The sequence below is a fragment of the Trachemys scripta genome, chromosome 3, assembly GCF_013100865.1.
Source record: "Trachemys scripta elegans isolate TJP31775 chromosome 3, CAS_Tse_1.0, whole genome shotgun sequence".
NCBI classification, from domain to species: domain Eukaryota; kingdom Metazoa; phylum Chordata; order Testudines; family Emydidae; genus Trachemys; species Trachemys scripta.
The window spans coordinates 159,864,464-159,880,364 of NC_048300.1; the positions used below are offsets into that span (position 1 = coordinate 159,864,464).

Genomic DNA, 15,901 nt, shown 5'->3' on the forward strand with positions numbered 1-15,901 from the left:
TGTTCCCCATGCACTGCAATACTGTCTTGTAAGTATATTAAAATTACAACAGTGGGTTCCAATCCTGCGAACCCTCCATAGGCAGAACACCATCAGTGGAGTTCTGGGGGTGGTGGGCTTACAGGAACCTTACAGTGGAAGAAAACACAAAATCATCACTGATAAAGTTTACAGATGATCCAAAAATTGGGAGAGTGGTAAATAATGAAGGATTGGTCACTGATTCAGAGTGATCTGGATCACTTGATAAACTGGTCTTAAGCAAACAATATGCATTTTAATATGGCTAAACATAAATGTACACCTTAGGAGAAAAGAATGTAGGCCAAACTTACAGAAGGGGGGATTCTAACCTGGGAAGAAGTGACTCTGACAAAGATTTGGGGATCATAGTGGATAATCCGCTGAACATGAACTCCCAGTGTGATGTTGTGACCGAAACTGCTAAAGCAGGCCTGGGATGCATAAACAGGGGAATCTCAAGTAGGAGTAAAGGGTTATTTTACCTCTGTACTGGTCACTGATGTAACGGCTGCTAGAAAACTATGTCCGGTTCTGGTGTCCACAATTCAAGAAGGATATCGATAAGTTGGAGATGGTTCTGAGAACCACAAGAATGATAAAAGGATTAGAAAACATGGTTTATAGTGCTGAGCTCAATCTATTGAGCTCAAGAGACGGTTAAGGCATGAATTGAGTACAGTCTATCTGTATGGGGAACAAAATATTTAATAATGGGCTCGTCAATTGAGCAGAGAAACATATAACACAATCCAATGGCTAGAAGTTGAAGCTAGAATTCAGACTGGAAATAAAGCATACAATTTAAAGGTGAGAATAATTAACCATTGGAACAAGTTACAAAGGGTAAATGCTCCATCACTGACCATTTTAGAAAAATATCCAGTCTTGATTTAAAAAGATCATAGAACCATAGGGTTAGAAGGGACCTTGAGGGTTGTCTAGTGTAAACCCCTGCCAAGATGCAGGATCATCCAAGACTGATGGCAATCCAGATTCCTGTTGAAAACCTCCAGTGAAGAAGCTTCCATGACTTCCTGAGGCAATTTGCTCTATTGTCCAACTGTTCTTACAGTTAGGAAGTTTCCCTCAGATTTCATCTAAATCTGCTGTGTTGTTGTTTGAACCCATTGCCTCTTGTCCTGCCTCTGTGGCAAGAGAACAATCTCCTCCACCCCCACCCCATCTCTAGGAATGCTAGGATATACTCTAGGAACTACTTTAGAGAAGTTCTCTGGATTCTGTTCTACAGGAGGTCAGACTAGATGATCACAATGGTCCCTTCTGGCCTTGGAATCTGAAAATTACCTAACATGCTTAGATTTTACTTTTATAAGATGTGTTCCTGCTAATGGCTTTATTCTCCTCCATTCTCATTAGTAGGCCTAAGACAGGGGTGGGCAAACTTTTTTTGGCCTGAGGGCCGCATCAGCTTTTGTAAATTGTATGGAGGGCCGGTTAGGGGAAGGAGGTTTGGGCCGGGCCACGACCCCCATCTGCACGCCCCTCCCCTCCCCCCCCCCCCGTTCCCTGACAGCCCCTCTGGGACCCCTGCCCCATCCACACACCCCTGCTCCCCGTCCCCTGACTGCCCGCAGACCCCCACCACCCCATCCAACCGCCTCTTTTCTGACGGCCCCTCCAGGGATCCCTGCCCCCATTCAACCCCGTTTTCCGCCCCACCCCCTGACTTTGACCCCAAACTCCCGTGCCCTCTATCCAACCCCCCCCACCCCGCTCCCTGCCCCCCTTACCTCGCTGCCTGGAGCACCGATGACTGGTGGCATTACAGCCGTGCTTCCCAGCTGGAGTTGGGCCACGCTGCCGCCACCAGTACAGAGCACCGGGTCAGGGCGGGCTCTGCAGCTGCACTGCCCGAGGAGCTCACAGCCCCGCCGCCCAGAGCATTGCGGCGGAGCGAGCGAGCTGAGGCTGTAGGGGAGGGGCCAGGGGCTAGCCTCCTGAGCCAGGAGCTCAGGGGCTGGGCAGGATGGTCCCGCAGGCCATAGTTTGCCCACCCTTGGCCTTAGACATACTCAAAGGGAAAAAAACCACAGAAAATCAAATACTTTAAAACGTTAATGTAAAATGAGCTGTGGACAGATCTCTTAAGTCCTCACTGGTACAACTTGGCAAAGAAAGCACAAGCATTCAGGATATTTTGTATCTCTGTCCTGCATATTCTTGCTGTACAAAATGTAACTAATCAGTCCTGGACAAACCACTGTATTGTTACGCTGATCTCCTGCACTCTGGATTTTAAATGATTTCTACCAAGATGTTGTGAATCAGTCACAAGGAAGAGTTGGAAGATTTTACCACAACAGAGGCAATATGGTCTTGTGGCTAATAGCATAAGACTGCAAGTCCTGAGACCTGGGCTCTTTGTATTTCTGCAACAGAGAAACAAGTCACAAACTCTGTCTTAGTTTTCACTAACTGTAAAACACACACCTACTTGATAAATTTTTATAGCACAGTAAAACAAGGATATTGATTTTTTGTTTGTTTGTTTGTTTCTTTGGTGCTTACTCAGATCCCTAAGCATCTTCCAAAACTTAAAACCCACAAACCAAAATTTTCAATAATGAACTTTAATCAGTTGTTCTAGCTACAAGTTTGCCAGTGAATAGACTGTCTCCTAAGCCATTCCATCCAACCATAACACAAAAATCCTACCTAAATCCTCCTTCAACCTCCAGTCACTCCATCTCTGAGATGACCCCCCACACACTCTGTCCCCTAATGCCTGCAAGAAAAGACAGGCTTTCCAGCATGCCTAGAAGTTTAAGAAATCTAGGCTTTGGCAGAGCAAGAAGGGAAGCAAATTCTATAGTGAAAGACTTCTTATGGTGAGCACTTTTCTAGCAACATTTGTATCCACTGTAGCTCAAGTGCCCCTGCTGTTTTCCACCATGGCTGGGAAGACAAACTTTTGTAAAGTGTTTAGAGATGCTTAGATGAAAGGAACTGAAATATAAAGAATAATTCCCCCCCACACACACACACACAGAATTTTGCTTAAATTAAACTAGGGGGAGATTTTTGCTAGTTAAGTGCTCACCTATTAAAACAAAATAAAACTAACATTAAAATTGCACATCTTCCATTAACATTAAAGTACTTACCCTCATGGGCTGACTAAAATATGTAGACTAGCATGGTTAAGATTATTTAGACAGTTGTGACCTGCTGTTGGACCTGCAATAGTGGCAACTGAAGTGAAGAAATCTAGGTAGGAAAAAATAAAGGCTACAAATGGGTGTAAAACTGCAGTGCAGACTGATGTTTAATTTGAATTGCAGGGTTCTTTCACAGAGACTTGAAACCTGAAAACCTCCTTTGCATGGGACCAGAACTTGTGAAAATAGCTGACTTTGGCTTAGCCCGAGAAATCCGATCTAGGCCTCCTTATACAGACTACGTATCTACAAGATGGTAAATGCAATGTAAATGTTTGGCTACGTTTTATGAAATTACATGTCTAGAAGTCATGCCTTTTAGATAAGACAAAACTTTAACATAAGCTAAGGATAATGTCATTGTTGGTCTATAAAACCAGTGCATCACATTTTTAATTTAGCATAATTAAAAGGCTTCAAAATGTGTAAGACAATGGATGCTACTGCCATTTGTCTGTACATCGCTGAAACGAATAGATACTGCTTAACCTACTGTGAATATGAAGAATAGTCTCCAGAACCAGCAGTGGTCAGAGGCCACCACAGTTACTATAGAGCAACTGAAAAGGCTGTTACAGCATTAGTAGTGCTGTTCTGGTTGGGCACTGAGAACTAGCATGGGGGTAGGGGAGAGAAGAGTTACTATAAAAGCAACCAGGGAAAAGGAAGACAAAAGAACCCAGTTTAATCAATGATTCCTGCCATCTGCCCACCTAATACTAACAGATGACCCCCACTCATCCTTCTAATCTTAAACCAAAAGCATCCATACTTTGTTAGCTTCCTTCATCAGCCTATGTGGGTGGCTGAGGCAAAACCGCATATCTTGCTTCAGCAAAGAGGAGTTGGCTGAACACATCTCTGAACTTTGAAATAAATTTGAATCTGAGACAAAGATTCATAGGTGGGAACAGTGGGTTTTTTTTTCCTGCTAAGCAGGGTTAGGACCTTGTCAGTGATAACCAAAATCTTCAGCATAGCTTGTGTTAAGTCCACTTTTTTTTTTAATGTTTTCACTGAAAATCAACTTTATAAAAAGCAATGAAAGTGGGAGGAAAATTGCCACACAACTTCAGTTGCTGAGAATAAATCTGTACTCTGTGCATAGGGCCCCATTCTGCAAAGTGCTTGGCCCTCTCTACTCTCATTGACTTCGTGGGAGTAGGAGTGCTGAGCATTCCCTCACAGGTTTGGGCCTTCAGCTCTTAAAATGCTTCATGATGTGCATTGTCTAAGAAATAATGGAAGGATGTGACAGGGCATTCTGGGAATATTGTGTGACTTCAAACCCTGACTCTAAAAAAAAAAAAAAAAAAATACAATCTTGTGCATTGAGTGGGGGTTGCTGGGAATTCTTTAAAGCAGGGGTCAGCAACCTTTCAGAAGTGGTGTGCCAAGTCTTCATTTATTCACTCTAATTTAAGGTTTCGTGTGCCACTCATACCTTTTAACATTTTTAGAAGGTCTCTTTCTATAAGACTATAATACAATAGTTTAATTATATATGTAAAGTAAATAAGGTTTCTTAAACATTTTTTAAATGTTTAAGAAGCTTCATTTAAAATTAAATTAAAATGCAGAGCCCCCCAGACCGGTGGCCAGGTCCTGGGCAGTGTGAGTGCCACTGAAAATGAGCTCGCGTACCACAGGTTGCCTACCCCTGCTTTAAAGGATGCTTTCTGTCTCCAGCAAGGCAGGGAATGAAAAATCACGGCCTGGCCCACTTGAGGTAACCATGTTATGCAGTACTTGTTTGATTTGTGAATGCTATAAACTGTTGTTTTTATAGGTATAGGGCTCCTGAAGTTCTTCTGAGGTCCACCAGTTATAGCTCTCCCATTGATATCTGGGCTGTCGGCTGTATAATGGCAGAGGTTTACACATTAAGGCCTCTCTTCCCTGGTGCCAGTGAAATAGATACTATATTCAAGATTTGCCAAGTACTGGGGACACCGAAAAAGGTAGCTAAGTAAGATCCACATCTTCAATGTGTTGTTTAGTGCATCAATGATACTATGTCTAGGACAGGGGTGGGCAAACTACAGCCCGCAAGCCATTTTAAGCCGATCCGCGAGCTCCAGCCAGGGTGCCGGCTCGGGGGCCGCACCACATGGCTCCCAGAAGCTGCAGCATAGCCTCGCTCTGAGGGTTGGGGGCCACTCCACGTGTAGGAGCCAGAGTAGGGACTTGCCACTGCTTGAGGTAAGCACCACTCTGAGCTTGCATCCCTGAGCTTCTCCCCCCCCACCCCAGCCCCGATCCCCCTCCCAATCTCCAAATTCCTCAATCCCAGCACAGAGCACCCTCCTGCACCCCAAACCTCTCATCCCCAGCCCCACCCCAGAGCCCACACTCCCAGCTGGAACCTGCACCCCTGATTTTCCCCCCCCCCTTCCGCCATCCAAATCCCTCAGTTGCAGCCCAGAGCATCCTTCAACAACCCAAACTCCTCATCCCCAGCCCCATCCCAGAGTCCGAACCAGAGCCCTCACCTCTTCCCACGCCCTAACCCCAATTTTGTCAGCATTCATCGCCCGCCATACAATTTCTATTCTCCGGTGTGGCCCTTAGGCCAAAAAGTTTGCCCATCCCTGGCCTAGGATATAAAATAGAATGTCACTTTATCCTATTCATGCTTGTTGTTGCCATAGTCCAGTACTGATCTCAGAGGTGAAATAACAAAACTTGTATTATCTGTGAGGTCAACAGTTAAAAATTGTATCCTTGAAAATTGTGACATTAGAAAAGACCTGTCCAGAAAGGAAGAATTTTATCAGATAACAATTGTTTAAAATATCCAATGTTCTTAGGCCCTTTCTATGGAATGAAAGTCTCATTTACAGTTGGGTGCACATGTCTGTTCTGGTTCAGTGGCCAGAACAAACGGGGGATGGACGGTCTCTTCTGCTCCCATTTCTGCCATTGATCTGGTGAATGCTCCTGTATGGCAGGTTTCCTGATGTCTTTTTAAAAATAAAAAAAATTGTCACAGCAGTGCTTCGAGGTTAATTAAGCCTGTAAAGAACTCTAAGATGGTTGATGAGAGGTGCTGAAAGTGAACAGTATTGGTACTTAGACATCAGAGCTCTTTATGGTTGGGTTTTTCAGTGATCAGAATACTGATTCTTTCAGAATGACTGGCCTGAAGGCTACCAACTTGCAGGTACCATGAATTTTCGCTGGCCCCAGTGTGTACCTAACAACCTAAAGACCCTAATTCCTAATGCTGGCAGTGAGGCAGTTCAGCTCATGCGAGACATGCTACAATGGGACCCCAAAAAGCGACCAACAGCTAGTCAGGTTTGTTTTCCATTTTCTTTACTATGTCTTTGTGCAACTGATAGAGTGCAAGTAAATGCAACTATCTTGCCCCAGACTGTCATTAATTACCCTTGTGGCTGTAAATTGGAGAGGGTGGAGACAAGAGCCACAGGAATGATTAAAGGTTTAGAAAACATGCCTGATAAGACTCAAGGAGCTCAATTTGCTTCGCTTAATGAAGAGAAAATTAAGGGGTGACTTGATCAGTCCAAACAAGAAACAGAAATGTAATAACAGGATCTTTGGTCTAGAATACCAAGATATAACAAGGTCCAAAGGCTGGAAATTGCAGCCAGAGAAATTCAGGCTGGAAATAAGGTGTAAACTTTTAATTATGAGAGTAATTTAACTTTGGAACAATTTATGAAGGGTTGTAGTGGATTCTCAGTCACTGGCAATTTTTAAATCACGATTAGATGTCTTTCTAAAAGATATGTGCTCTAGTTCAAACAGGAATTAATTCGGGGAAGTCCTATGGCCTGTGTTATTCAGGAGGCTTGACTAGATGATTATAAAACCTGAAAAGAGCTTTGTGATCAACCTATTAATTTAATCTTAGAAAGGGCTTGATTTTGCAAATCAGAAGGAGCTGAGGATGCTCAGCAGTTTGAATGATGGGCTTTAAATAATCAATATTGGGTTAATCCATTGACTTCAATGGCAGTTAAGGGAATTCAGTCTGTGCATGATAGGTCCCTACGTAATGAAACAAGCATTTGCTGGATAGACCCAACCTTAGGTCCGAGCTCCCAGGGAGTTCCGTGGGAGCAGGATTGGGTACTTATTTTGCATATAGTCTTTCAAAAATCTGTAGACTTAAATAATGCAGTTACAAAGTAAAATTGAGGGAGAGGGAAACTTGAAGGGAAGGACAAGCTAAACTGTTTTCAGATGATTTAGTATTAACAATTACAAGCAAATAGCACTTCCTGCGAAACAAATGAGACAAGATTGTAATGTGGTGGGGAATCTGAGGAAGAGAGATGTTGAAAACCTGTTCTAGTTGGCAGAAGCTAGGGAGAAGACCACTATTGCACCCCCAGCAGCAACTACTTAATTACCTGTAAAGCAGAGCAAGATTGTCATAGCTACATGATGTATCTTTCAAGAATTCGGAATGCTGGTATCTCCCAGAATCAAATACAAGTTGGGCATGTGATTGAAAAAATCTGCTAGCACGCACTGACAAGTATTTGTTGATTACAGCTACACATTTAAAAGTCTTTAGTTCTGGAGGATGTTGTTTCTTTTACTTACTGTGCAGTGCTTGATCCTGACTGGGCCTTTGCACACTATTGCACTACAAAGTAAAGTAAACCTTTTTTTTAAAACTACTTTTGCATTACATGGACAAGCTTTTGCATAGAGGTTAAGCTGTCATTAGAACTTACTCTAACCTGAAGCAGTAGGATGTGTTGTACAGAGTTCTATCTCGATATTCTAACACATGGGAAAGGGAAGAGGGTAAGGTAACATGGGAGCTGTCCCATATGACTAAGCTAAGTCAACGACTCTGGCTTCCCCTGTAGAATACCTTTATTGTGTTTTAGGCACTTCGATATCCCTACTTCCAGATTGGACACACACTGGGCACCTCTCTCTGCATTCAGGAACTGGGCAAGCAGCCGAAAGAACTCCATGATAAAGCAGCACTGCACCATGTTAAACCAGTCCCTCCTGCACAACCCCCTACAAAACCCCATGCCCATCTCTCATCTAGACCATTCCAGCAAAGCCAGTCTTCCCAGTACCTCATGTACCCATATAAAGCAGACTCCTTGGTGACTGACCACGGGACCCAGTTAAGAGAGGACGAGCCTGCTCAGGTGCTTCTGCCAGCACTTCGTAGTCAAGTTCCTCAGCAGGTGAGAAGGAATCTGGGATAACTGATAAACCTGCTGATGACTTTGTGCATTTTTCCTTAATTGGATTTTTTTTTTTCTTTTTGGTACCTTAAACCAACACGGTTATCGTTGTACCTTTTAATAAAAAGGAGAGAAATGGGAATAAAGACTAGTTTGGCACTCTTCTCATGCTGGTGAGAAGTGAGAGCAGCTCCACTGAAGTTAGCGGAGTTTTTTGGTGTAAAACAAATAGTGGGCCCAATTCTCACTTACTCCAAGACCACTTTACGGTGTTCTAGCATAGTAAAATGGCCTTAAAGAGGATGGAACTGTCGCTTACTCGCTTCAAGCCATTTTACACTGCCAGAGTGATGTAGAGTGGTCTTGGTGTAAATGAGACTCAGGCCCAAGGTAGAAGAGAATTGGGCCCACGAGTATTGAAACTAAGAGCCAAGTCTTCAGCAGAACCTATATGTGACCTTCACCTTGTGCATATGCAGAATTGCACAAAGTTCAAACATGCATATGCACTTAACAGCTGCAAGGACACAAGTGTCAGAATTTGCGCCTGCAAAAACTGTTCAGACAAATAGGTTTTGCTGGCACAAATTTTAATGCGGCCCTGGCAGCTGAAGTGCAGGCACATGAACGTGCATATAGTTTTGCACCCACAAGTGGAGTTGGGGACTGAAAATTCAATATAAGCTGATCACTTTTTGTAGCCTGTACAGTGAAAGAAGTATGGAAATTAGAGATGAAAGAGACTTAAGAGCTCCATTCTTCTGCCAGTGCAGGACTCTCTATCAAGGCAGGAGGAGATGCAGAAGATAGTATGAACACCTGTGTGTCACAGAGCAGGTCCTCGGTATATTAGTGGAGCTGGTGGGGATTTATGCTGCTACAGCAAGATCACCACTTGATTTGTGAAGGAAAAACTGTGTTTTGATTTCCCTCCTCATAATTCCATAGCTCTGTATTGCAAATGTTTTGGTTTTCTTCTTCGTAATAACAGAAAATACCGGTTGGGACAGAGAACACGAATGGTGAACTTAAACCAAAGACTAGGCGAAGATGGGGACACATTACTAGAACAATGAAAGGTTCTGAAGAGTGGGATGACTTGGAAGACTTGGATTTTAGCTCTTCTTCCCTCTCCAGAACTGATCTGAAAAACAAGAGGCGACAGAGTGATGACGCTCTTTGTAGGTAAGTTGATTTCTCTTTTTCTCACCCCATCCCAGCTAGATATTTGCTTTCATTTCCTCCTACATCTCCTCTTGCTCCTTAGCACTTTCTCCCTGGGCTGTCTCTGCCTAGCTATAGTGCCGGTAACTGATCCTCTACATTTGTACTCCATCTTGGTTCTTGACTCTTTGATTCTTCCATGCTGTCCCTTATGCTTAGAACAGCCTCTCTGAGTGCAGCTTTTTCACACCCTTGAGCGACGTAATTATACCGATTACAGGTCTGTAGTGTAGACATACCTTAGGTCATGTCTACACTGCACACTAAGCCTGGGCTCTGACTCATGTTTGAGCCCAAGCCCCTGTCTGTACATATGTACACACTCACACATCAGTCTGACATGGGTCAACAAGTACGCAGGACCTGGGTCCTAGGACTCTGCTGGGGAGGAAGGAGAGGGTCAACCTGAGACCCACTGGGACTTTGGTCCAAGCCTTGTCATTCTGCAGTGCGGATGCATCTCAGGCCACAGACCGAAGGTCTGCATAGTGCAGTACAGACTTGTTAGTATGTCTGGGCGCTCTGCGTCCAGCTAGTGTAAGCCCAGGTTTACAAAACAGCATGAACACTGACGGTCAGGCTTCAGAACACTGAGTCCACAAGCTTGGGTCTCACAAACCCAGATTTACAATGCAGCATAAACATACCATCAGCAAAGTGCTTAAGGGTATGCAATGTCTTCCTTTATCCGTACAGCACCAAAACCATTTTGAACAAATAATTTGTGGAGGCGAGGTGAAAGGAACACTCCGTGTGGATGAAGTGTAAGCTTTGAGCTTGGGGCTAAGCATGGTGATTTCTCTTGGTACAGGTTTGAAAGCATTTTGGATCTGAAGCTTTCGGACAATCTAGGTTCTGGCAACAGTGCCCCTTCCCATGCGTCCTTTTCACGGCAGGACACACCCACCTTGCGAGTTTCTGCAGCCAAGCAGCATTACTTGAAACATTCTAGGTATTTACCTGGTTAGTAGGAAATATTTTCTTGACCTTTTAATGGAAATGGTAATGGATACTTTGGGCCTTATCTTTGACTCCGAGGAAGGGCTATTGCCTTTAAAGAAAACAGAGAACACTGGGGTGGGAAGGGGCCACCTTGTTAATGGAAAGAGGCTTACAACAAAGAGAGAAGGTTCTAGCATGCCAGAAACTGAGGTAAATCCTGCCCACTGGTATGCTAGAAAGGGATAAGGTGTCAGGAGCAGCTCTCCTATGCACCAAGAGAAGTCAGGCTTGTGTGCTAAAGAGCTATTCTGCATATGCTAGGAAATGTGCCCAGTTGATAAGGCAGAGCCTGGCACATGTTCCCAAGAGTGGCTGATCTTCTGCATGGGAGGAGGAGCATACCCCCAAGCTGCCTAGTGAATATATAATACTAATACTAGCAGCAGTAAATGCTAGGTGATAGCAGGCTGGCATTAACTTTTCTGCTGCCCAGGGCAGGAACTAAGTGCACCCTGCAGCGTATTAAAGCAGTCCAATGTGTGGAATCAAACCCCACTCTTACGCAGAGGCGTCACCTGCTTGTGTGTCTGCTCATCCTCAGTGTGGTGGCACCAGCAATGGGGCAGAATCCAAGTGTGTGTGCATGTGCACACGCACAATTCTCCTGAGGCATAGCCTTCACTGGGAACAAGATGCCCCTATTTGTGTCACTATAAGACTGGGTCCTCTCTTGCCCATTCATGTCACAAGGTTCAATCTAGGCAGTACTTAATTTTGTAATGAAAGAGGTGCCGGGGCTCAAGCAATTTTTTTACATTCATAACTGACCCAGCAAGCCCAGAGGTGCTGAGGCAATGAACGGCCAAACCTAGAGGTGCCAGGGCTCAGCCCTGGCAGGACCTGGTACAAATTAAGCTTTGGTTCTAGGCACCTCAGGTGTGGGTTTGTGAGCATCCAGCAAGAAAATAAGCAGCTCACTATGTCCTGTTTTTACTGAATTTATTTTGACCGAGTTTCAGTGTGGAATTCCACAGTTACAAGATTTCAGCTATGTGCCTCTGGCGGAACACAGTGCAACAAGTAGAGAGATCAGCATACCAGGTAGTCAGTGGGACTCCACATGAATGTTGGGGCAAAGCTACTGTATTAGGTTTTGAACTGAGTAATTGATTTTTCAGTTTGGAGGCCAAACAAAAAAAATTCAGTTTGTTTCAAACCACAACCGATTCAGTTTTTTTCTCTCAACAAAACTTGTTTGGGTTGAAATAGAATGTTTTGAATGTTGAGTTGGTAGGGCTTTATTTTTGACATGGAATGTCATTTCCGTTTTTATTCTAAACAAATCACTTCTACATTTCAGAAAATTTTGGCTTTGTGGTTGAAACTATTTGCCAAATTTAACCTGAATTTGTGAATTGTTTCGGTGTTCTAAAAAAAAAAAAAAAAAAGCTGAAACTTTGTGCGGCTCTAATTTTTATGGTGGCAGACTGGGTCTTAATTATTTTTTTCTTCCTTTAAATACAAATGTGCATGTAATTGTAAGATGAAGGTTACAATTTTGAACACTCAGTGTTTTAATGGTATTTTTTGGATTACTAGTTAGGATGCTAGATGTAGATCTTAAAACTCAATCGGACCGAACCTTTTATCACAGAATTTATTGTATCATGCCCAAATGTGTATTAGGCACTCCACATAAAATTAAAAAAAAAAAAAAAAAAAAAAAAATACATGGACCCTGTCCCAAAGATCCTACAATGTGTGCACAACTCTCACTGACTTCAGTGTAAACTACACAGATAACAAAGTAGAATAGGGTATTGTGAAAACCTTAAATTGCCTTTCCTAATCTGAGTGTGTAAAATGGTAACCAGATGTTAGCATAAAATGCTGTATTTAATAAGAATTTACATTTATGTAGCATTGTTCATCCACCAGGATACCAAAGCACTCTAGATTCCCTTGTACAATTAGGACAAGTATGTAAATACCTGGATCCTTATTCTGACATGGACTCACTGACTTCAGTGGGACTCAGTACAGTAGCGAGGGCCTAAACAGGTGGTTATCTTTGCAGGAACAGGGCCCATGTAACATCAGTGATAAGCAACTGGTGTGAGAGGATAGGAAGTAACCCAAATATAGTAGATGCTGAGTAGTAGAATGTGGAGAGACTTTTGGTTAAAGGTCACTGGGGCAAACACTTGCTCCATTTATTTGCAGGTGCGAAGCTGCATAATAATTGTGTATGACAAGGATTTCTTAATGGTTAATTGTCTCTTTCTTTTCCCAACAGGGATAAGCACAAGAAATAGCATAGTCTCCAGTTCAAGCAAGGATTCTATTGCGTCTAATCCATGGCCCACTTCTAGTTTGCCTGGAAAAGCTTCAGGTGTGGGAGGAGGGGTCAATGGAACGAATTCAGGTAAGAAGTGGGTATTCAGACATTCTAAGAGAACTGTGAATGAGGCAGGGTGAGAATTTTTGTAATGGCCTACCTGTTACTCCAATCCACTTTGGGTCTTAGGCTCTCAAAAGCCAAGTTGATCTATCCAATGTTTAGCTTGACTGACAGCTTGAAATCTAATCAATTTAATGACAGGTTTCCCTTGCCAGTTTTTGTGAAATCATTTTCTTATTTCCAATTTTTTCCCCTCTCCCTGTTGCCATATAAACAAGTAGCACAAATGGGGAGAGCTGACTGTATAGAAGAATGAATTAAACTGTACAAAGTGATGTCAAATACATGAAGTAATCAAACAATTTCTCAGTGATCCTCTTTTAGTATATTAGATGCTATTGAACAATTGTAGCTAAAAAAAAAATCCAGAGGGAAGCAGGATTTTAAGTTGGTGGTTAGAGACAAGGTGGGTGAGGTAATATCTTTTATGGACCAACTTCTGTTGCCAAGAAAGACAAGCTTTCAAGCTTCCACAGAGCTCTTCTTCGGGGCTAGGAAACGGTTAGGGTTTGTCTACACTGACAGCGCTGTAGCACTTTCTGAAGATGCCACCTATCCCAACGGGAGAGCTTCTCCCATCAGCGCAGGGACTCTACCTCCCCAAGAGCCAGTAGCTATGTTAACAGGAGAAGCCCTCCCGTAGACATACTGCTGTCTACACTGGGAGTTTGGTCGGTGTAAGTGCATTGCTCAGGAATGTGGATTTTCCACACCCCTGAGCAACTTAATTATGCCGACATGAAGTTTGTAGTGTAGACCAAGCCATAGCCCTGGTCTCCACTACAAACGTATGTCTGTATAACTCTCCCATCGTCATAGGGAGCCAGGGGCGGTGAGTTATGTGCCCGTGCTCCAGCAAATTCAGGGCACAGGAGCCTGACTCCACCAATGTTTGGGGCCGTTTCTCTCCCCTGGCCCCACCTGCCGCCCCCTGCGTCTCCCCCGGAGCATCCCGCACCTGCGCCCCAGGGGCAGCAGGCAGCTGCCCTGCCACTCAGCACTGTGCTCCCTCCCGGCCGCTGCCACCTAAAGGGAGCAACGCCAGCGGCAGGCTGAGGTGGGAGGCAGCTGCAGAGGGAGGAGGCGCACGCGTGATGGCAGCCCTTCTCCCCTCTGCCCCGTGGTACCCACCACAGGGGAGGTGAGGGGACTTCCTAGATCTGAGAGGGACCCAGCTCCTAGGAGCACATGCAGTGCTGGTGCCGGGTGAGTGTTCTGCTAGGGGGGCCCCTTCACCAGAGCTTGCTGCTGCCGGCAGGGAGAAGGCTGGGAGGACTGTGGAATCCTCCTCTGGCCCCAGCCCCGGGGCAGCCTGCCTTCAAACTCCTCATCCGCAGCCTTGCGTCACCCCAGAGCCTGCACCCCCAGCCAGAGCCTTCACCCCCCTGCACCCAAGTCTCTCTGCCCCAGCTCTGAGCCCCCTTCTGCACCATGAACTCCCAAACCCCTCATCCCCAGCCAGAGCCCACTAACCACCCCCTCCTGCACCATGAACTCCTCATGCCCAGCCCCACCCCGCAGCCCTCACCCCAATCCTCTGCCCCAGTGCTGAGCCCCCTCCAACACTCCAAACCCCTCGGCCCCACCCCATTAATTTTGTTTTATGCACTAATATGGAGGTGATTTGTCACACATCACCTCCATATTGGTGCATATAAGATTCATTTCGCATGAGTGAGGAAAAATTAGAGGGAACACAGCCATATACTGTGAGTGCCCGAGGGGAAAAAAAACACGCAACTTAAATTCGGCAGTCAGTTTAGGGTATGGTCGTGTTTAGCACAATACTTGATTATTTTATACTCTTTAAAGTATATAATTGGTTTTTAAGCATACAATAAAATATAATGTATTGAAGCAGGCGAGTGCTGCTTCTCACTTTCCACTTTTAATTACCCCTTGTAATCTTGTGGCACCAGCGCGCTGTCGCTTCATTTTATCCCAGCAACAAATTACTGGTCCTACGAATCAAGAAGAATAATCAACAATGGATAAATGCTTAATAAAGTTACCCACAGAAAAAGAAAAGGATAATTCATCAAGTGATGGCCTGAGTTCGACACCCAGCTTGCAAACTAAAGTTTTATACAAAAAAAATGCGACAAATCTACAAGATAAGAAAAGGAGTTTTCAGCAATCTTGGCTATCAAGATTTACATGGTTGGAGTACAGTAGTGAATTAGACAGAGCTTTTTGCTCGGTCTGCAAAAACTGTTCTGAAAAGAAGGTCTTAATATTTTCTACGAAGGCCGAACCAACGTTTATTTCATCCAGATTTCAAGATGAGACATGCAATCCATGGTTTTACATCAAACGAAAAATCCTTCCTTCACAAGGAAGCAGTAATGAAGTATGCTGCTCTGCAATCACAGGTAAATGTTTCTGCACTAATGTCGGCCAGCTACAGAAAAGAATCACAATCCGCTAGGAATGCGCTGCACAACATTTTTACCAGTGTTCAATACCTAGCTCAACAAGGGGTAGCATTACGTGGACATAATGAGAGTGATTCAAATTGGATGCCGCTCTTGTTGCTATGCAGTACAGATTCAGAGGAACTGAGACAGTGGCTTAGTTGCACAAAATACAAGTTGCTGTCACATGGGGTTATTAACGAAATAATTGAAATGATGGCGCTAAGACAAATTGTGCAAAAGATAAGGCTTCTAAGTTTTACGCCATCATAATGGATGAGAACCAATTTGTCAAGAAAAGAACAAGTAAGTTTTTCGTTAAGGTTCTTTTCTAGTGAAGACTGGGAGATTTATGAGGAGTTTATTGGGTTTTAAAAAACTGACACAATGGATGCTGCTTCTCTTTTCAAAATTGTGGAAGATGCGCTTATGTGATTTGCCCTTTTCTGATTGCCGGGGGCAGTGTTACGG

General features: G+C 44.0%; 1 protein-coding gene across 6 annotated transcripts in view; it reads left to right on the forward strand.

The window, feature by feature from the left end:
• The window catches only part of CILK1 (ciliogenesis associated kinase 1), a 41,008-nt gene that overhangs the window by 17,559 nt on the left and 7,548 nt on the right, over positions 1 to 15,901 (forward strand). For 5 of the 6 annotated variants that reach the window (XM_034766338.1, XM_034766341.1, XM_034766339.1 and 2 more), the window contains exons 7-13: positions 3,327 to 3,459; positions 4,993 to 5,164; positions 6,336 to 6,503; positions 8,075 to 8,389; positions 9,381 to 9,574; positions 10,425 to 10,576; positions 12,852 to 12,980. In XM_034766338.1, coding sequence (XP_034622229.1) covers positions 3,327 to 3,459; positions 4,993 to 5,164; positions 6,336 to 6,503; positions 8,075 to 8,389; positions 9,381 to 9,574; positions 10,425 to 10,576; positions 12,852 to 12,980 — 1,263 coding nt within the window. The remainder of the gene's footprint in view (positions 1 to 3,326; positions 3,460 to 4,992; positions 5,165 to 6,335; positions 6,504 to 8,074; positions 8,390 to 9,380; positions 9,575 to 10,424; positions 10,577 to 12,851; positions 12,981 to 15,901) is intronic. The other variant, XR_004645232.1, reaches the window with a different exon arrangement.